Source organism: Orycteropus afer, unplaced genomic scaffold (assembly GCF_000298275.1).
Source record: "Orycteropus afer afer isolate SDZICR_OR568_19922 unplaced genomic scaffold, OryAfe1.0 scaffold00026, whole genome shotgun sequence".
Lineage (NCBI taxonomy): Eukaryota > Metazoa > Chordata > Mammalia > Tubulidentata > Orycteropodidae > Orycteropus > Orycteropus afer.
In genome coordinates, this window is record NW_006921613.1 from 17,693,063 (window position 1) to 17,714,769 (window position 21,707).

Consider the following 21,707-nt stretch of genomic DNA (forward strand, 5'->3'; position numbering starts at 1 on the left):
CTCAGTAAGTGAAGTTGCAGGAGGTGTGGGTGTAGTTGTGTCTTATGGGGACTGTTGCTGTCTCCCACTCAGTTAGACAAAAATACAATTGAATAACCTTCAAAAAACTAAGAGCACATGGACAAAAAACACAGCATGTAATCATCTAGGAACAGAAACCAAAAAAAAAAATAATAATTTTACAGAAGGGTTCTCTAGAGAAGTGAAACCAGTGAAGCTTACATATGTATATATATAAGGAAATGGCTCACGCAGTTGTAGTTGCTGGAAAGTTCCAAGTTCCTGGGTCAGATGTTAGGCTTGAGGTTTCTTCTGACTCACATGGTGAAGGGGCTGACAAAAAAGGATCAGCAGGTAATACAGCAGGCTTCTGGCTTGAGTCCAAAGAAACAGAAGTTACATGATAATGAGCAGATACAGGGTCTAGATGGAGCAAAAAGCCACAGAGCTTTGCCAGAACATCCATATATATTGGGTATATGTTGGAAACAGGCCATACCACTGAAGAAACTCTCTTTCAACTGATTGATTGCTCATAACAGATCTCATCATAAGGGATGATTACATCATAACTGCCATACCACTGACAATCATGGTCCAGCCAAATTAACACAGAACCTTAACCATCACAGAGTCACACAGCTAGAAAGTGGCAGAGCTGGGATTTGAACTTATGCATTTTGACTTAGCACAATGTCAGTTTGTTGTACTGTGCTGGCTTGTGTGCTGTTGTGATGCTGGAAGCTATTCCACTAGTATTTCAAATACCAGCAGGGTCACCCATGGTGGACAGATTTCAGCAAAGCTTCTAGACTAAAACGGACTAGGAAGAAGGATATGGTGGTCCACTTGAAAAAGTTGGCCACTGAAAATGTTATAAGTAGTAGTATATGTCTGGTATAATGCCAGAAGATGATCCCTTCAGGTTGGAAGGCATTCACACTACAACTGGGGAAGAGCTGCCTCCTCAAAGTAGAGTCAACCTTAATGATGTGGATGGAGTAAAGCTTTTGTGACCTTCATTTGTTGATGTGACACAACTCAGAATGAGATTCCATGCATGGTAAAGGATAGGGTCAGTGAAAAAGGAAGACCCTCAGTGAGATGGATTGACACAGTGGCTGTAACAGTGGGGTCAAGCATATCAGTGATTGTGAGCATGGTGTAATACCGGACAGTGTTTCATTCTGTGGTACATAAGTTGCTGAGTTGGAACCACCTCAAAGGCACCTAACAACAATAACATAACAATCATGGTAAAATGCTACTCACATATGAATATGAATCCTGACAGTTTTATATTTTTCCAGCAGAGGAACAAAGAAAGAGGGCCTGTATAGGTTGTATTGATCAGTCTTGTCTTGTAGGGAATGGAAGAAATCAGAAGACAAGTTGGGCAACACATTGAAGTGGATCCTGACTGGGAGGCTGCCATTGCTATACAGATGCAACTGAAGAACATTTTACTTATGTTCCAAGAGTGGTGTGCTTGTGATGTAAGTAAAATTTGTTAGTAGGATATGGCAAGATCATCATTGCCTTTTTAAGTGTTCTAGCGGTTTTTAATAGTGTAATTTATGTTTTAACTTCCTTGATACACAGGTGTTTTTTTGGGTAGTTTCTTCCATACTTGAATTTGTCTTATATTTAGGAAGAGATCCAGTCTTTTATACTTTAAACCAAAACAACCATTGCCATCTAGTTGATTCCAACTCATGGCAACCCTATATGATAAAGAACTTCCCAATGGGTTTATAAGACGTAAGGGGCTCTGGTAATGTAGTACCTAAGGCATTTGACTGCTAACCAGCAGGGTCACCCATGGTGGACAGATTTCAGCAAACCTTATAGACTAAAGCCTACCAGCCACTCCATGGAAGGAAGACTGGGCAATCTACTTCCGTAAAGATTTACAGCCTCAGAAACCCAAAGGGGTTCACTATATGAGTCAGAATCAACTTGATGGCAGTAAGTTTGGTTTGGAGTATTTTTTAATCTTTATAGGCGCATACCACCACATCTTTCTCCTGTGGAGCAAAAGGCTGGCAGGTTTGAATCACTGACCTTTCAGTTAACAGAGCGCTTTAACCATTGCACCACTAGGGCTCCTAGGAATAGCAATAACAACATTTAAGAGTATGTGTGTGTATTTCTGTGAAAATAAATATTAATAATACAATAGTTTTGACCACATAGACTGTGTGTGTGTGTGTGTGTGTGTGTGAGTGATTTGGGTGGAAGTTTACAGAGTAAACTCACTTTCCATACAGCAGCTCACATACACTTTGTCTCTTGACATTGACTGCAATTTCCCACAACTCAACAGCTCCCCTCCCACATCCTCCCCATAGTTACCTCTTCCCTGTGTCCTTCCCTCCCATGCACTCCTGCCCCCTGAGCTGTCTTCCTGTGTGTACACAGCCCTTCTGTTCTCCCATGATTGATCTCTCCAAGAAGTGTATCTGCCTAGTGTCAATGTTCAGCTCATGTGCCTGTCTTTTGTTTGACTAGAAGCCAGAGGAGTGGGTTTAATGCTAGACCTGAAGGGCAGCTAGGGGCCATAGTCTCAGTGGTTCCACCAGGCTTTATCAGACCAGCAAACCTCATCCTTTTTTTTTTTTAAATGATTTTGAGTTTTGTTCTACATTGTTCTCCCCCTTTATCCAGGATCTCCTACATAGAGGTTGACAGTGGTAGCTGGGTACCATCTAGTTCTTCTGGTCTCCTAGTCATAGAGGATTGCATGATGTACCAGTTCCTTGGACTAATTGTTTTCATGTGTCTTTGTTTTTCTTCATTCTTTGCTTTGGATAAGGGAGACCCATCATTGCATCTACATGGCCGCTTGCAAGCTTTTAAGATCCCAGTTGCTACTTGCCACAGTAAGATGTGGAACAATGTTTTTGTGTAGTATGTTATGCCAATTGCCCTTGATGTTCCCTGCAACTATGGTCCCAAGCCCACAGGTCCAACTGTTCACTCCCTCTGGGTAGCTGACTGTAACCAAGAAGTGACTACAGCCTTGTCCCTTGTCAGCTCTACTATATACTTGGGGATTCTTATAGAACATACAAATACACTTGTAGAATCATTGTTGCCAACCCTATACATGGTCTTGGGCACACTCCCCCCGCATAGACATATGTAATCTACCCATCTGTCCACCCGTATATCAATGTTTGCCTTCACTGACAATGCAGTACTTTATGTGCAAAAGGGTTCATCTTTGTTTTCTGTACCTCCTATGCATCTATGTCTTCTTCCTGAATGCCGCCATGTTGATCACTCACATTTGCTCTTCTCTTCACCCAAATCAATACTTGTCTCTACCTAACAGTGTTCCCATCACTCCCCTCCCACTCCTGGTAACCAAAAGAGAAAATTTCCTTCCATATGTAAACCTTTCCTTGATGTTTTACAATAACAGATTAATATAATATTTGTCCTTCTGTGATTGACTTATTTCAGGAGAATGTCCTCCAAAATTCATCCACGTTATGTGGTGTTTTGTAGATTCTACGTTATTCTTTAGGGTTGCATAGTATTCCATTGTGTGTATGTACCATAGTTTAGTTATCCATTCTTCTTTCTATGGGCACATCTGTCATTTCCATCTTTTTGCTATTGTAAATAGTGCTGTGATGAACATGATCTGCATGTATCTGTTCTTGTCCTGGCTCTCACTTCTTTAGGATATATACCTAGTAATGGAATTGCTGGGTCAGATGGTATTTCTAATTCCAACTTTTTAAGGAATCACCATACTGCTTTCCACACTGGTTATATCATTTTACAGTCCTACCAGCAGTGTATGTGAGTCCCAATCTCTCCACATCCTCACCAGCATTTGTTATTTTCTGTCTTTGCATCCTCCAATGGCTAATGATCATGAGCATTTCTTCATACGTTTGTTGGCTGCCTGACTATCCTCTTTGGTGAAGTTTCTATTCATGTCTTCTGCCCGTATTTAATTGGATTATTTGTTGTTGAGGTGTTGGAGTTTTCTATAAATTCTAGCAATATGCTGAATATTTTTTCCCAATCTGTAGGTTCTCTTTTAACTCTTTTGAAGAAGTCTTTTGAAGCACATAAAAATTTAATTTTTAGAAGGTCCCATTCATCTAGTTTCTCTTCTGCTGTTTGTGCATTTTGGGTTATGCTTGATAGTCTATTTATACCATAGATCAGGGCTCCTAAATTTGCCCCTAGTTTTTCTTTGAGGAACTTTATGATTTAGGCTTCACATTTAAGTCTTTGATCCATCTGGAGTTCGTTTTTGTGTATGGTGTGAGATACAGAATTTGTTTCATTTTTCTACAAATGAATATCCAGTTTTGCTACCACTATTTGTTAAACATTCTCTTCCCCATTTAATGGATTTCAGCCTTTTTTCAAAGATCAGCTGACCATAGGTTGATGGATCTATTTCTGGGTTCTTGATTCTATTCCATTGGTCCATGTATCTGTCATTATACTAGTACCAAGCAGTTTTGACTACTGTGGCTGTATAACAGGTTTTGAGATCTGGGAGTGTGAGACCTCCTACTTTGTTCTTCTTCTTCAATAATGCTTTGCTTACCGAGGTCTCTTTCCTTTCCATGTAAGGTTGTTTGTTGTTATGTGCCATCAAGTGGGATCCTTAAAAAATGTTGATGGGATCTGGATTGGGATTGCATTGAATGTGTAGATTACTTTGGGTAGAACTGACATTTTTACGATGTTCAATCTTCCTATCCACGAGCATGGTATGTTCTTTCATTGATGTAGATCTCTTAACAGTTTCTTGAAGTAGTCTTTTATGGTTTTCTTTGTACAGGTCTTTTGTGTCTCTGGTAAGATTTATTACCAAGTATTTTAAATTTTTTTGGTAGCTATTGTAAATGGTATTGATTTCCTTATTTCTTTTTCAGCAATCTCTTTGCTGGTGTAGAGGATTCCAACTGATTTTTGTATGTTGGTCTTGTTTCCTGCCACAATGCTAAGTCTCTCAATTAGTTTAGTAGATTTTTTACTGAGTATTTCTAGGTATAAGATCATATCATTAGCAAATAGGAATAGTTTGACTTCTTCCTTACCATTTTGGATGCCTTTGATTTCCCTTTCTGGCCTTACTGCCCTGGCTAGGACTTCTAATACAACATCGAGTAGAAGTAGTGATAGAGGGCATCCTTGTCTGGTTCCTGTTCGCAAGGGGAATGGTTTCAGTTTCTCTCCATTAAAAATAATGTTGTTGGCTGTTGGTTTTGCATGGATGCCCTTTATTATGTTGAGGAATATTCCTTCTATTCCTATTTTCTGAGGGTTTTTATCAGGAATGGGTGTTGGATTTTATCAAATGCTTCTCTACATTGATATGATCATGTGGTTCTTTTCCTTTGTTTTATTTATGTGGTGGATGACATTGATTGTTTTTCTAATGTTGAACCATCCTTGCATAGCTAATATGAACCCCACTTGGTCAAAATGAATTAGTTTTTTGGTATGTTGTTTGAGTCTGTTAGCTAGGATTTTGTTGAAGATTTTTACATCTATATTCATGAGGGATATTGTTGTTGTTGTTGTTAAGTGCTGTCGAGTCGTTTCCGACTCATAGCGACCCCATGCACAGTAGAACGAAACACTGCCCGATCCTGCGCCAGCCCCACAATCCCTGCTATACTTGAGCCCATCATTGCAGCCACCGTGTCAATCCATCTCGTTGAAGGCCTCCCCCTCTTTCATTGACCCTCCACCCTACCAAGCATGACACCCTTCTCCAGGGAATGGTTCCTTCTTACAACATGACCAAAATAGGTGAGACGAAGTCTGGCCATTCTTGCTTCCAAGGAGCATTCTGGCTGCACTTCCTCCAGGACAGATCTGTTAGTTCTTTTAGCAGTCCATGGTACTTTCAGCATTCTTCAGTAGTTTTCCTTTTGAATGATGTCTTTACCTGGCTTTGGTATCAAGACCATATAGATTTTTAAATATCCCAAATGGAGAAAGATGATTATTCTTTGAGAAGAGTTTGTTATGTGTGTTAAGCCATTTAAAAAATTGATTTCAAAACATAGAATTATATTCCCTTAAGTAATAATTTTAGATCATTATCTTCTTTAAACAAACAATGCTACTCTTGATTTCCTTTAGCTAAGATTACCTTATTTGTTTGTTTTCTGAGAAAATTGACATTATCTGAATCAAATTATTTTATTTTCTCTGGTTTTTCTCTATACCTGTCACCATAGTTTATCCAGTAACTTGATTCTTCTGTAAATTCATTATTGCTTTTTTCATTTTTGTCTCTTTCTAAAATTAAAGCCTCTACTTAGGCTCTTGATCCCACCCTGTATTCTTACTGGAGCTTACTTCCTCAGTTACCTCTTCTTGAATTTCCTACTCATTCACTCTTCTGCCCATCCTTAAAATCAATAATAATAAAAGCCTCCTTATATGTCCCTGCAACAGCTATGAACTGTGTTCTCTCTCTCTTTTTTTCCTTCTCTCTCCTACCACTAGTTAATTGGTCACAAGTTCAGAGTGGAAGTCATACTCACAGATACAGTAGACTTTAATCTGGCACAATAGCTTTATAGAATAATAGTGACAGGAAATGTTGTCTGTCAGCTACTCAGAACACGTATTTTGGCTCCCTTCATGCTTGTGGGGGACATGCACAATTGTTGGAAACTTGCTGATGTCATCTACATTTCCTGTCTTCAGATTTTAGCTCCTGCCAGTTCTATAGCTTCTGCCCTTACCAGTTCATAGAATCTACTTTCAGAAAAATCTCAAAGGATTGTTTAGTAATCAAATTCAGAGGTCTTTTTCTAAGTGCCCATTTTCCTTGAATTGTCTGTAGCAGGTATTCTGCTGAGAACCTTAATACCTTAATCTTCTTAAAACTTCCTACTTAAGATTTTCACAAATTTGCATTATCCTAATACTTCTAATAGGAGCTCTGGTACCGTAGTGCCTAAGGCACTTGACTACTAACCAGAAGGCTTGCGGTTCAAACCCACCAGCTACTCCTCAGAAGGAAGATGGGGCAATTTACTTCCATAGTGATACTGCCTTGGAAACCCAAGGAGGGGTCGCTATGAGTCGGGTCCGACTCAACAACACATAACAACAGCAACAACAACAAAAACAATACTTCTAATAGGAGGTCTTGTAGCATAGTGCCTAAGGCATTTGACTGCTAACCAGAAGGCTGGTGGTTCAAACCCACCAGCCACTCCTCGGAAGGAAGGTTGGGCAATCTACTTCCGTAGTGATGCTGCCTCGGAAACCCAAGGTGGGGTCACTATGAGTCGGGTCTGACTCGACGGCACATAACAACAACAACACAATACTTTTAATATTGATTGCCCTTTTCAATCAATGATTGCCCTTCTTTCAGTTCCTTCTGCTTGCTAAGTGATAGTATTCCTTAATGTTTTCTTTCTTATAGGTTCTTTTATTTCTACCACTTCAACTAAAACCTCCAAGGGATGATTATCCCAAGCTATAGTATAACTACTGTTTTGGGTGTCAGACATTTCTGCTTAGATATTATTCTTACATTTCAACCTGAGATAGATTTTTTTTGTCATTTCTTTCTATTTCTAGTTTGCATTTTCTCTTCTTCTTTTGTTCTTTTCATGCACTACTATTCATGCATTCATCCATACAGCAATTCTCAGACCCTGTTCTTTATGTTAGATGCTAACATGTTTTGAAGGGGAACACATAAGACTGGCAATGCTAGGTTGGGCAAAATTAAATAGAATTTATTAAACCACTCATTTCTCACTCTTTAGTCATTATGCTCATTTCTAAGAGGGGTGCTCCCCAAATTTATTTGACCCTGCAGTTCCTTTTGTTTAGAAAGTTATTATGAGAAACATTTTCTTAGAGGGTGACCGTTGACCCTTCTTTCTTCCTACCATACTCACGTAGATTTGATTCTTTCTTATACTCCAAATTTATTTATTTTATAATCTGAACTTATTTTCTATGGGTTAATTCTTTTCTGTCCTCACTGCGCCTACCTAGTTCAGACCCATATCACCCTTACATCTGGACTTTATAACAGTATTCCTGTTAGTCTCCTTGACTCCTTACTCTCCAAATCTATCATCATTGGTGACATCCATTAATTCTTCTTAAAGCAGTGCACTGACTACATCATTACCCTTCAGACATTGCCTGTGTATTCACATGCTGATACCAAGACATATTTCCAGCTTAATTGCTAACTAATCCTACCCATAAAGAGCCCTGATGGCACAATGGTTAAGCACTCAGCTGCTAACTGAAAGGTCAGAGATTTGAATCCACTGGTAGCTCCACAGGAAAAAAGCCTTTTACAGATGTTCCTGTAGAGATTACAGCCTAGAAAACTCAATGGGTCAGTCCTACTCTGTCTTATAAAGTCACTGTGAGTTGGAATTCACTCATCTCATAAACCTTTGATTTACTTACCTGAATAGTATTTTCTTTTATTTGTATCTGTTTATTTTACATGTTTGTTTACAGTAATACCTTCTCCTCATCTTTTCCCCATACTTAAATTCTACATATTCTTTTAGGCGCCTTTCGGAAAGCTATTTTTATGATAATATCTTCACATTTGTCTATGATTCCTTTCTTTGTCCTTTTAAGGTAATATGCTTATATCATTTACATGACACTTGCAGTTTTCTTTGATTATATGTGTATTTGTCTTACAGTTCCTGCCCATTTGCATATCCTGTATAGGTGGCCCTAGTAATATATAGAGCAGTTTTGTGCTCATATTATATTCACAAACATTTGTCAAACAATGCATGCTAAAGTAGGTACTGACTTATTTTCATTTTCTATTTAGGAAGAACTGTTACTAGTGGCTTATAAAGAATGTCACAAAGCTGTGATGAGGTGCAGTACAAATTTCATGTCTAGTAGTAAGACAGTAGTACAATTGTGTGGTCATACTCTGAGAACAAAGTCCTACAGAGTATCTGAGGATCTTGTAAGCATACATCTGCCTCTCTCCAGGACTCTTGCTGGTGAGTGTTTTATTTTGCATGATTTTATAATTTTATTTTCTAGATGTTCAAAATAGTAGAATTCTCTTTTTATTCCCTGGCCAGTATATATACACATACTCAGGCCAGATACTGCAATTAAGATCTGTCATTGTCTTTTAAGGAGCTGGCCCCAGAACATCAATGTTTGTTTCTTTAGTTGGGCCTTTGTTAGCTGAGTCATCTGGTGAATCCTTATAGTTTACATTTAAGGACTAACTTATTAAGTTATCCTCACCAAAACATTTAAATATAATGAATATCTTCTTGTTGGTTGTAACCCTACTCTCTGACTGATTTCACCAGTATATTGTCTGTGTCACTGTTCCTCCCACCACTAAAACAAAAAAATTCATAGACTTTAATGATTTTTTTATTTGCATTTCCATTTAAATCAGACCTACATCAGGGATTTTTCTTTTTAGCAGCTTTATCAAAGTATAATTTATAAATACTAAAATGAACATATTTTAAGTGTATAAGTAATTTAGTTTTGACAAACATATGTATCCCTGTAACCAACACTCCCCTCCCCCCAGTCAAAATTTTGAACATTTCCATCATCATAAAATGTTATTTATTACACCTTTCCAGGCATCCTCCCCCCTCCTCAACTCCAAAGCCCAGGCACCCATGGATCTTATTTTTGTCACTATAGATGAGTTTTACCTACTTTAGAACTTTATGTATGTGTGTGTGTGTGTGTGTGTACATAAGAGTAGTCGTTTACTCTTCCGCTATAAATCTTAGATATAAGTCCCTTGGAGAGGCAACATTTTTCTGTAATGTAAAATGTATCACCTTACATAATACTGGATCTTAAGTGTTACTGACATATATTGATGATTCAGAAATAGAAGTCAAAAGTTGGTATTCCAGGATGTCATTTCTAAACTCAACAAACATGCATTTAAATCACACAGGTTTCCAAACTTGATGCATTAATCCAGAAACAAATTTAATTGCTTTTTTGTATTTCTCCTTTTTTTACCTTTAGGTCTTCATGTGCGTTTAAGCAGGTTAGGTGCTGTTTCAAGACTTCATGAATTTGTGCCTTTTGTAAGTGACTCTATTTAGTGTTGATGTGCTTATCTTCTAATTCTAAATACCCCTTGTTTGATGAGTGGGAAGGAAAATAATATTTTGAAATCCACCTAAGTAATTATCATTATTAATTTTATGTCTCTATATAGTACATCAAAATCTAAATCACAGGGACTTAGAAGTCATCTAATTCAAGCCTTCCCATTTTTCATGTGAAAAAAACTGAGGAATATATAGTATCATAATTTTGAGATACATCCAAGCCCTGGGAGAATAATGAAATTGACCTCATTCTGTTTCAGGAGGACTTTCAAATAGAAGTCCTGGTGGAATATCCTTTGCGCTGTCTGGTATTGGTTGCCCAGGTTGTTGCTGAGATGTGGCGAAGAAATGGGCTTTCTCTTATTAGCCAGGTATGGCAAGGTATATTATTCATACATTCTCTGATTGCTATATTTTTTTTTCTTTCTTTGCTTTTATATCAATCTACCTCATGACCCTGGATTTTGCTGAGTATTTTCTTTCGATTCTCTTGTATAAACTATTATAAATGAAATAATAGACATTTCTCCTTTGTGATAATTAAGGTTCTGTGTCAACTTAGCTGGACTGTGGTTTTGAGTGGCTTGGTAGCTGGATATGGTTATTCCCCATGATGATATTGGATATGGTGTAATCCAGCTCCATGGTGGAATCTGCTGTGAGCTTGTTGGTTATCTTCAGGATGTGGACTGCTTCTAGTATATATAGAGAATCTTTGAGAAGGGTCTCTAGCTTTTGGCACATTTTGGGCCATATTTCTGCTGATCTTGGGATTTTTCTGGACTTGAACAGTGGCCTGCTGTGTTGCTTGTTGATCTTGGGATTGTGCCATTTTACCTGCTGATCTTGAGTTCATCAGCTTCAGCAGCCTGCAGCTGCCTAAGTTAGGAGATGCTGCCAGCACCAGTGGGCTTGGAACAAAAAGTAGAGCTAAAACCCAAGGTCAAGGAGCCTTCACCCAGCCCTTAGAGCTGGCACTCTGAATTTGGACTTCTGGCCTCCTAAACTGTAGGAAAATAAATTCCTCTTTGTTAAAGCCACCTACCTGTGGTATTTCTGTTATAGCAGCACTAGAGAATGAAGACAACCTTCTTCCCAATTATTTACCACTTATTCTATCTTAATTATAAGAAACTAGGGTGCTTGAGTGGATAGATTAAATGAAAGCCAGTGATACAAACAGAAGTTTCCTATTAATATATCTCACTTCTGAGGATTAACTTAGTGGAGTATTTTTAGTCTTCTTACCATCTGTCTTAATTAAAGGTCATCTTAAAAATTTTTTCTTCTGTTTTAGAGCAAATAAGAAGGGTTTTCCTAAAAGGTGGAAAAACAGACTTGTAAAGATACCACTTGGGAGAAAAATGATTATGATTACCATTATGATTAATGGTAGAAATTGGTTTACTTGTATTGAAGTAGGTATTTTAAACTTAGGAGAAATAAATCATTACATTAGTTGAGAATAGTAGCTACTGTATTTATAATATATTTTTGACTCTGAAGTATGTTTATACCATATTTTCTCATTTTATCTTTACAAGACCCTTAAAATGATTAATAGACTTAAAATTTATTTTTTGCCTCTAAGGAGTTCTGAGCTTTTGGTTTAGAGAAAATGTTAAGAATATGTTTTGGGGTTCTTTTGTTTTGGGTAGCTGGTGGAGTAGAAATAACTTAAGATTTAATTTCAGAACTAACAACATACACAATACACATACTTACTATTCTCGTATAGACATGTACAACCATTAGAGTGGCCATCATTTATAGTTATGACTTTAATCATTATTATAGTAACACATTGATTTACATTTAAGAATAGGTTTTGTTGCAAATTTTTCTTGAAACAAAATATTTCTTTTAGCATCTATCTATTTATTTTATAGGTATTTTACTACCAAGATGTTAAATGCAGAGAAGAAATGTATGATAAAGATATCATCATGCTTCAGGTACCTATTTATATTACTTTTGATATTTATATCATAACCTTCCTTCTTAAATTCTTTTCTAATAATACAGGATATTATAGTTATTTTTAAGTTTAGTTAAATTTTTCTCACTGTTAAAACTCAATAAGGTAGCATAGAAATGGAAAGGCTATTACATTATAATCTATAAACTTGTAATTTTTCTGACACTTCTAGTACAAAGTATTTCTCCATTTACTATATGAAAAATATGTTGCTGGATTTCTTTTACAGATTGGTGCATCTTTAATGGATCCCAACACGTTCTTGTTACTGGTACTTCAGAGGTATGAACTTGTTGATGCTTTTAACAAGACCATATCCACAAAAGACCAGGTAAACAACAGAAACTGATAAGTAAAATAATTCCAAAGAGGATATTGTTACTGTTTTGATCATGGGAGCTCTGGTGGCATAGTGCCTAAGGCATTTGACTGCTAACCAGAAGCTTGGGGGTTCAAACCCACCAGCCACTCCTCAGAAAGAAGATTGGGCAATCTACTTCCATAGAGGTACTGCCTCAGAAGCCCAAGGAGAGGTCACTATGAGTAGAAGTCTATGTGATGGCAGTGAGTGTGATTTTTGGTTTTGGTTTTAATCATATTTAAAAATTTCTTTCTTCCAAGTCATATACGTACATATGACATATATATGTGTATATATGTATGTTTACATAATCTTTTTAGTCTAGAAAAATTAGAAAATAGAGATTAACAAAAAGGAAATGAAGAATCTCATGAAATACTGCCTCCTAGAGATGATGACTTTTACAGTTTTGATGTCTTTGTTTTTAAAGCAAGAGTTAGATTTTGTCTACATGTTTTTTGTAGCCTGCTTTCTGTGCTTTACAAAATACCTTAACAAGTTTTTCCTTGTGTTAAATAAATATGCAACATCATTATTTTTCAATGCTACATAGTATTCCAGTGTACAAATGCATTATACTTTAGCCAGTTCCCTATTGTTAAAGAGGTTTTTCTAGGTTTTTGGTCTTTTTAAACCTATCTGGACCTAAAAAATGTTTGCATACTTGTCTGATTATTTCACTAAGATAAATTTTAGATGTGAATTTGATAGATAAGGCAGCATACCCTTTTTTAAGCCTCTTAATACACACTGTCAAATTACTCTAAAAAAAAATGTTGATTTTAAGTTCTTTCCAGCAGTATGTACATCTGTAATAGCACTGGTATTAGAATTATTTTTAATCTTTATCAGTCTGATAAGTAGAAGATGGCATTTCATTTTAAATTGCAGTTCCTTAATTATCAGTGAAGTTGGCTATGATTTTGTAATTATTGACCTTTTTTTTTCTTCTTGGTAATGAATTATCTGTTCTTATAGTTTACTTTTTTTCTGTTTTTATAAAAGCTCTTTATTTAGTAAAGATAGTAACCCTTCATCTACTGTATTTGTTACATTTTTCACAATTTTTAATTTGTCCTGTGGTGTTTTGTCACATTGTTTTGTTTTGTTTCTTTAGTTGTGATTTGGATGAAAGTTTACACAGCAAATTGGTTTTCCATTCATCAATTCATATACATTTTGTTTTTTGATATTCATTGCATTCCCTACAGTGTAACGGCTCTTTTCCCGCTTCCTGCCTGTGTTTACCATTTTGTTCATTCTTTTTTCCTGTGCCTTCCTGCCTTCTTAGCTTTATTCCTGGGCAATGGCTTCCTTTTTGATCTCTTATGGTTGATTGTTCTAATGAGTGTGTACTTCCCGGGTATTTCCTACCATTCACCCTATAGACGTGTTTATTGTTTGGCTGAAAGTTGAGCCATGAAGGTAAATTCATTTCCAGGCTTTAAGGGTGTCTGAGGACCTTAGTTTTGGGAGTTCTACCAGTCTCTATCAGACCACATCATTATTGTTTTAATTTTTGAAATACCAGCTTATAATACAGCCTTTGACTATTTGGAATATATGAAAGCACTTTACTTACTGCTAAAACGGCAAGGATACCTCATATTCTACCTCCTAGAACCCCACAAGAGGAAGACAGGATTACCAGCAGTAACCCAAGGCCTATTCCTGCCAGGCCAGACATGCTGCCTCCCTCCAGCCCTTTCACCAACCGTTCCTCCCAAAGCACCACCACCTCTCTCCTGGGTCCGATAATTCGCTGCAATGGCCACACAGAGCTCACAGATTATGAGGTTTATTAGGGAAGCACCACAGGCTACAACTCTGGTTCAGGAAAAATGCTCAGTCTCTCTCCCAGCCCACCGTCCCTCAGCCAGCAGTCTCTCACAGTCTCTTTCCCAGCAGTGCTCGTCCTTCAGTGTCTCACTCAGCGATGTGTGTCTCTTGCGTCTCTTTCTCAGCAACGCGTGTCTCTTTCAGGGGTGCGTGTCTCTTTCGGCAGCACGTCTCCCTGAACCAGCAGTCAGAGAGCGTTCTGCCTCTAGGAGGCCTCCTTTTGAGCCCGTCAGGGTGGTCAAACTAGCCAATCATAGCATCAGAACTCTAAGCACCTGAGAGAGAGTGGGTACCTCCCAGAACATTGTTTTATGCCACTCCCAACAGAAATACTCCAGGTGGATACCTTCAGCAATCAGGAGCTCCTCAATTGCTCATAGAAAATCCCACCTTGGAGTTTACAAAGACTTATGGGTAGAAAAGCCACGCTAAGTAATTTACTACACTGCACTTACTCTTTCAAATTAGAAGCTGCTTGTAAATGGCCAAAGAATAAGATAATGATTGCAAAGCTAATTTTTAGTCATGTTTCATATTCATTTAGTGAAACTGAGTATCTGATTTGCTGTAATACTTAAATAAGAGGTGTGTTAGGAAAGGATAATCTCATCATAACTGTTTGGTATCTACTTGAAGCTGCTTTCTCAACAATCTAGGAAAAAGAGTTATGGACTAGAATTAGTGTGTTGACTTAAGGCTATATGAAGAATAATAATGAAAATAATATTTAACATTCATTTTTGAGTTCTTACTATGTGCCAGGTATTGTGAACTGTGTCGAATTTCATGTCAAAAAAGGGAATTATTACTACTCATAGCTATCTGTTGCTGTGGTCTGAAACAAATAGTGGACTGGGTAGACCATGAGTCTTTTATAGAAATACATATTATATGGAAGTTTGGGGTTCTTAGATAGGTAACTAATCTATTCTTTTTCAATTCTGTAGGATTTGATTAAACAATATAATACACTAATAGAAGAAATGCTTCAGGTTCTCATCTATATTGTAGGTAAGATTAAACATGTTTTGAAGTAGATCATGGTTAACTTTTTTAAAAGAACATTAGTAAGAACTATGATTTATCATTTTATTGCTCTCTAAAATACAGTGTTGAATATTAGGTAGAGATTAATGTGACTCATGATTTATAAGTTTAAAAACCTTCCTTTTTAAAATATCACAAATTTAACAACTTTGTTTTTCAATATCTGACTTATAATCATTGGGCCTTCTTTTGAAGTCTATGGATATGATGATCCCACATAGAAATATGGATGAAAAACACCTATTATACATTTAGTGCTCAAATATGTGTGTGTGTGTGTATGTGTGTTTATTACATACATCTCTGAGGGAAATTTGAACATAATACAGGTCTAGGTAAAATATATTTTTATTGGGTTATTCTATTGGATTACTTTATGCCTATATTGGCTATGTTTAACTTAGGGAAGAGGGAAAAAAAATTGTTCTTTGGCAGAAGTAATGTTTCAAGTTATTGTGACATTGACCTTTAGAAATGTGTATATTTCCTTGCAGAAACATATGTAGATTCTTCCAACCTATTGAATACAAATGTACTGTATATCATAACCTCTTGATTTTAACAGCTGGAGGCATCCAATGCTATCATCTTGTTCTTGACTTCTCATTCTGGCCTTTATCTTTTACTATGTCCTTTTCTTCATCAGATACTGTTTTGTATTTATAGGTCTTAGTGAGGATAGACCCTAGTGATGCAATTGTTAAGTGCTCAGCTGCTAATCAAAACGTTAGTGGTTTGAACCCACCAGCTGCTTCTCAGGAGAAAGATGTAGTCAGCTTCACTAAAGATTACAGCCTTGGAAACCCCACAGGGTGGTTCTGCTCTGTCTTTTTAGGGTCACTATGAGTCAAAATTGACTCAACAGCAATGAGGTTAGTGAGGATTCTAGCCATTGTTGTTGTTGTTAGGTGCCGTCGAGTTGGTTCTGACTCATAGGGACCCTATGTACAACAGAACGAAATACTGCCCAGTCATGTGCCAGCCCACAATCCTTGCAGTGCTTGAACCCATCATTGTACCCACTGTGTCAGTCCATCCTGTTGAGAAACTTCCCCTTTTTTACTGATCTTCTACTTTACCAAGCATAATATCCTTCTCCAGGGACTGGTCCCTTCTGAAAACATGACTGAAGGAGGTAAGACAAAGTCTGGTCATTCTTGCTTCTAAAGAGCATTCTGGCTGCACTCCTTCTAGTATAGATTTGTTGGTTCCTTTAGCATTCCATGGTATTTTCAGTATTATTGGCCAGCTACACAATTTAGAGGCTTTGTCAAAGAGCTAGTTGCTGGGGGTCATCTCTATAGAAAGTGTGATTACCCTTTGTTGCTAGGTGAGATATAAATCTTCCAGGCTGCTAACTCTTCCTGTCCAGAGTTTTCCAGTAGGAAACTGATGGGAAAAAAAATGAGCTAATTAACAGTGCATAAAAGTTTTTAAGTTAATCATACACTTTCATCAAATTATATATTTTTTATAAAAAAAACTTGAGATTTTTGTATTTGTTCTTACAGTAGTATATGAAGAATTTCTAATATTGTACTATATTTTTACTATTTTATTTTTTGCTATTTTGTTGTTACTATTTCACTGTAATTATCTAAATTTGTTGAATTTTTTTTTTCCTTTGTATGTGACTTGAAATTTAGTTAAGATTTGCTGTCTTGTTGAGTATAAATTCATTACTTTGAGGATGTCAACATTTAAAACAAAAACTTTGTAGTTTCTGATTTTATAATGGAAAAAACAAAGAAATAGAAAAAAATTTGAATTTAGAATCAGAAGATCTAGTCTTGGTCTTGTTGCCAGCTATCAAGAGCATATCATTTATATGCATTGGGCTTCAAACTCTTTGATATGTAAAATGTGAAGGTGATAGGCATGATCTGTATGTTTCCTTATAGCACTAAAATTCTAGGAGATACTGTTCTTGATGAAAAAAGTTAGAAGAGTATTAAATACTTTATAAATGTAAAGAGGAATCAAATTAATTAACTAAATAGAAAGTACTATTTATCAAAGTTCTAGAATCCAAGTCTCAGACAAGGGTTTCCTCTGTTTGTAGCCCTATGGTAGATATCATAGGTCTTTTGGCCTAGCACCTAAGGCATTTGACTGCTAACCAGAAGGCTGGTGGTTTAAACACACCAGCCACTCCTCAGAAGGAAGATTGGGCAATCTACTTCCATAGAAATACCACCTTGGAAACCCAAGGAGGGGTCGCTATAAGTCAGAATCGACTCAACAGCAGTGAGTTTGGTTTTTGGTTTGGTTTTTGGTTTGGTTTTGTGCACATGCTATAGTGTTGAATATTAGTGATGTTGCAAGCCTTCTTGAAGCAATAGGAAATTAGATGTTATTGGAAGCAGTGAAGTTGCCATAATTGATTTACCTATGTTATCTCTCCATTTGTTGATTTATTGAGATGAAAAATGGAAACCTTGATATGTGAGCATTTTTGCAACACCAGTCATTCCTGATATATAATACTTTTTTTTTTTTTTGTCACTTAACACTTGCTAAAGGGGCAGGGAGGTGGCATCTCTGACCTCCTCTAACTCCACAAGAGGAAGACAGAATCACCATCAGCAGCCCAAGGCTTGCTCCTATGAGGCCGGACATGCCACCACCCTCCAGGCCTCTTAACAAGCCTCACACCAACCGTCCCTCCTGTGGCACCCACCACCTCTGTGCTGGGTTCAATAATTCACTGCAGTAGCCACACAGAACTCATGGATTATGGAATTTATTAGGGAAGCAACAGGCTACAATTCAAGTTCAGAAACACACTCAGTCTCTCTCAGCCGGCAGTCTCTCTCTGCAACTATCTCAGCAGTGCATCTCTCTCAGCCAGCAGTCAGAGAGATTCCCTCTGCCTCTAGAAGGGCTCATTTTGAGCCTGGCAGGGTGCCAAAACCAGTCAGTTCCCAACATCAGAGTTCTGTACACCGGAGAGAGAACTTTCCCAGAAGATTACTTTGTGCTGCCCAGGTGGATGGCTTTAACAAGCAGCTACTCAGTTGTTCAAGGCAAAATGGGAGTTATAGAGACTATGGCTAGAAAAGCCATACCTTTTAATTCTCTACACCACAATACTTAAAAGTTGTTTTTCAGTTGTTCACTTTGTTCATTCTTAAATAACAAGTAGAGACAAAATCAAGGAAGATCTTGAATGAAAAATTATTGTTTGGTAATGGTCTTCAATGCTATCTACCTTGTTTTCTCTATTAGAAATACATGCTAATTTAATAGAGGGACCGTGTTTGTTATGTGTATGTATATGTATGTGTGTGTGTGTGTGTGTATGCATACATAACTAAAGAGTAGCCCTGGGTTTTCCTTCAGTTCTCATTTTTTTCTCTCTGTCTTTCAGCAAACAGACTTTTGTTGTTCAATTTTGGGAACATGTCTAAATTATTTCTGGCCTCTCTCATAGACTTTTAATTTAAAGCAGTGTTCTGTGCTCCTGATGGAGAGAAATTTAAATAGAAAGCAATTAATTATTATTCTTTTTCTTTTCATTCTTTGTATTAGGAGAGCGTTACGTACCTGGAGTGGGAAATGTGACGAAAGAAGAGGTCACAATGAGGGAAATTATTCACTTGCTTTGTATTGAACCCATGCCACACAGTGCCATTGCCAAAAATTTACCTGAGAATGTAAGTCCAGTGTGTTTTTTTTTTCCATTTACTTCAAGTTAGGATCATTTTTTCTTTTTGTTTGATTGGAATCTACATCTGTTTTAGGAAAATATGTTTAGCAAAAAGTTCTATGTCATTATTTTGTAGATGTAAAACTAGCACCAGTCATCCTTTAGTGTTCGGGAACTTTAATTCTGGCCTTCTGAGCATTTTAGAAGACCTTATAGGGCAAGAAGCTCCTTGACTTTTTGTTTACTTTAAAATAAGATGTCTTCAGAGGACAAGGGGGCTCCCTCATACTAATACTCTTTGAATGGTGTGTTAGTCTGGTCTAAAGCAGACATCAAGAAAATATATTTAATATTTTATTAGGGGAAGTAATACCTGTGAGAGATTGGTATTTTTCACTATTCAAGTCTGACTTTTGTTGAAGGTGAGGGAAAGAAGGTTGAATAAAAGCATCCTAGACTACCAGGCATCTAAGGAAAGTTTGGCACCTTCCCATGTGTCCCAGAGCGAGTCTGCTTTAGTATTTCTTCTGTGCTTAATTGTCTGGGAAGCAGTCAGTGGGAAGCCTGGCCTTGGTGTGACCAGACCACAACAGCTGAGGCCTATAGTCAATTAAGTTCACTCTATTGTTGGCATAGTGCCTAAGGCATTTGACTGCTAACCAAAAGGCTGGCAGTTCAAACCCACCAGCCACTCGTCAGAAGGAAGGTTGGACAATCTACTTCTGTAGTGATACCGCCTCAGATATCCAAGAAGGGTTGCTATGAGTTGGCTCCGACTCAATGGCAGTGAGTTTGTTTGTTTTTTTCCGGATTGGAGGTCTAAAGGGTACATTCTCATAGCCACCACAGGTGGTATTCATGTTTTTATATGTACAGATACTGAAGTAACAATCCTAACATTTATGAGTATCACATTATTTCCAGTGTTCTGAAATGTATTAGAAGAAATAATTCTAAAAAGAGACTTATTTGGGCTCTTTCTGGCATCTTTGGATAGTGTAAATGGTCAAGTAATAACTGAAAGGTTGGAGATTCAGTCCACGCTAAGGTTCCTTGTAAGAAAAACATGGTAATTTACTTCTGAAAAGTCAGCCATTGAAAACCCTACGGATACAGTTCTGTTCTGACACACATGGGTTCTCTGTGAGGCAGAATCAACTTGATGGTAACTGGGTTTTTGGGGAGCTCTTTCTAAAGAACTGTGCTATCAAGGCTTCCCAGAGAGCTAGAATAGGGATAAAGTAAATAGCAGTATCTGTGAAATGTGGATTTAATGTTCTAGGTTATTTTTTCCTAATATGTATTAAAATAAGCAAATAACTATTTGAAAATTTAAAAATATATGCCTATGTGACATTTAAAATCATTCCATATACCATACCATACTTTGCAAAAAAAAATAATTTATAGCATATGCTAACTTTTTACTGCTCACCAGATTTTAAATGACTTCATGAAAAATAGTGTTTCTTCTTCAAGGAAAAGTTCAGGCAAATCAGGAAAAAAAAAAAACTTATAATTGCAGAAGCCTATGTATATAATATATTTAGACATCTACATGTGTGTTTTGTATAAATTAATGGTTGGATCCCACTTATTTTATTACCTTGGTTTTAGAAACGCTATAGCATGGGCTTAAATGTGATGAACATACGACCTAAGGATAAACTCCTTTTCTTTGAATAGTAGTGCTGTGTGTGTGTGTGTCTGTGTGTGTAAACAAACATCAAAGGCAAACTTTGATAAAATTTCTTCCTTAAGCAGTTTATATGAGCTATATTAAGAAATGGGCTTCCCAAAGCAGAGTTAATTAGCTTGAGAGCTAATTTTTAATTTGATCTCTTTTTTTTAATTATTTACAAAATACTTCAGGGATGCTGTTAAAGATATCTTCTAATTTACAGTAAGAGAAGAGTAAGTTATTACATAAAGGTAAAAATGACCAAAATATTGTTTCAACAGGAAAATAATGAAACTGGCTTAGAGAGTGTCATAAACAAAGTGGCTACATTTAAGTAAGTGCTTAACATTTTTGCTTATTCTAAAAGACAGACTGATCTTTGTTCTTGTACCTTGGGTACTTTGTAGAAGTTCTAAGGTTCTTGCCTGAACTCCTAAGAACAAGAATGGAGTACAGACTAGAAGGGATAGAATGAGGAGCACATGGTAGATACTTAGTTTGTCAAAGAAATGAGTGTTTTTGGGAGATGAATGAGAAATGTCCATTTGATATTAGGTGATTTAGATAGTAAGCAAATAAAGCTTTCTGATAGGCTCTTTCCCATTGATTCTAAGCTATAACTTCGTTATTATTCTGTCCATTTTTATTTTATATATTAATTTTAGAGTTTTCTGTAGTAGAATTTAAACAGTATTTTAAGATCCTTTGATTCTTTGAGGTATATAAAATGGAAATAAGATTTTAGGTAGATTAATTGTTAAAATTTGAAAAATTAATACTAGTAGTAAATGTATATTTGTTATGATTGTGTTTATATATGAATTACTATTTTGAAATAACTTTTAAAATAGGCTATGTCTTTTCTTCTTTCAATGAAGAAACTAAAAGCTATTTAATGTGCAGAATAAATATGGTATAGTCCTTTTGGCCTTGGAACTTTTCTTTGTAATGCTATCTATGGGATTCAACGGGAGCTCTGGTAGCATAGTGGCTAAGGCACTTGACTGCTAACCAGAAGGCTGGCGGTTCAAACCCAC

General features: G+C 36.7%; 1 protein-coding gene across 1 annotated transcript in view; it reads left to right on the forward strand.

Annotated features, from left to right (window-relative positions):
- UBR1 (ubiquitin protein ligase E3 component n-recognin 1) overlaps positions 1-21,707 on the forward strand; it is a 224,454-nt gene that overhangs the window by 126,309 nt on the left and 76,438 nt on the right. The window contains exons 14-22 of the mRNA XM_007935324.1: positions 1,368-1,496; positions 8,831-9,011; positions 10,027-10,088; positions 10,376-10,486; positions 12,005-12,070; positions 12,323-12,424; positions 15,241-15,304; positions 18,872-18,996; positions 20,952-21,004. Coding sequence (XP_007933515.1) covers positions 1,368-1,496; positions 8,831-9,011; positions 10,027-10,088; positions 10,376-10,486; positions 12,005-12,070; positions 12,323-12,424; positions 15,241-15,304; positions 18,872-18,996; positions 20,952-21,004 — 893 coding nt within the window. The remainder of the gene's footprint in view (positions 1-1,367; positions 1,497-8,830; positions 9,012-10,026; positions 10,089-10,375; positions 10,487-12,004; positions 12,071-12,322; positions 12,425-15,240; positions 15,305-18,871; positions 18,997-20,951; positions 21,005-21,707) is intronic.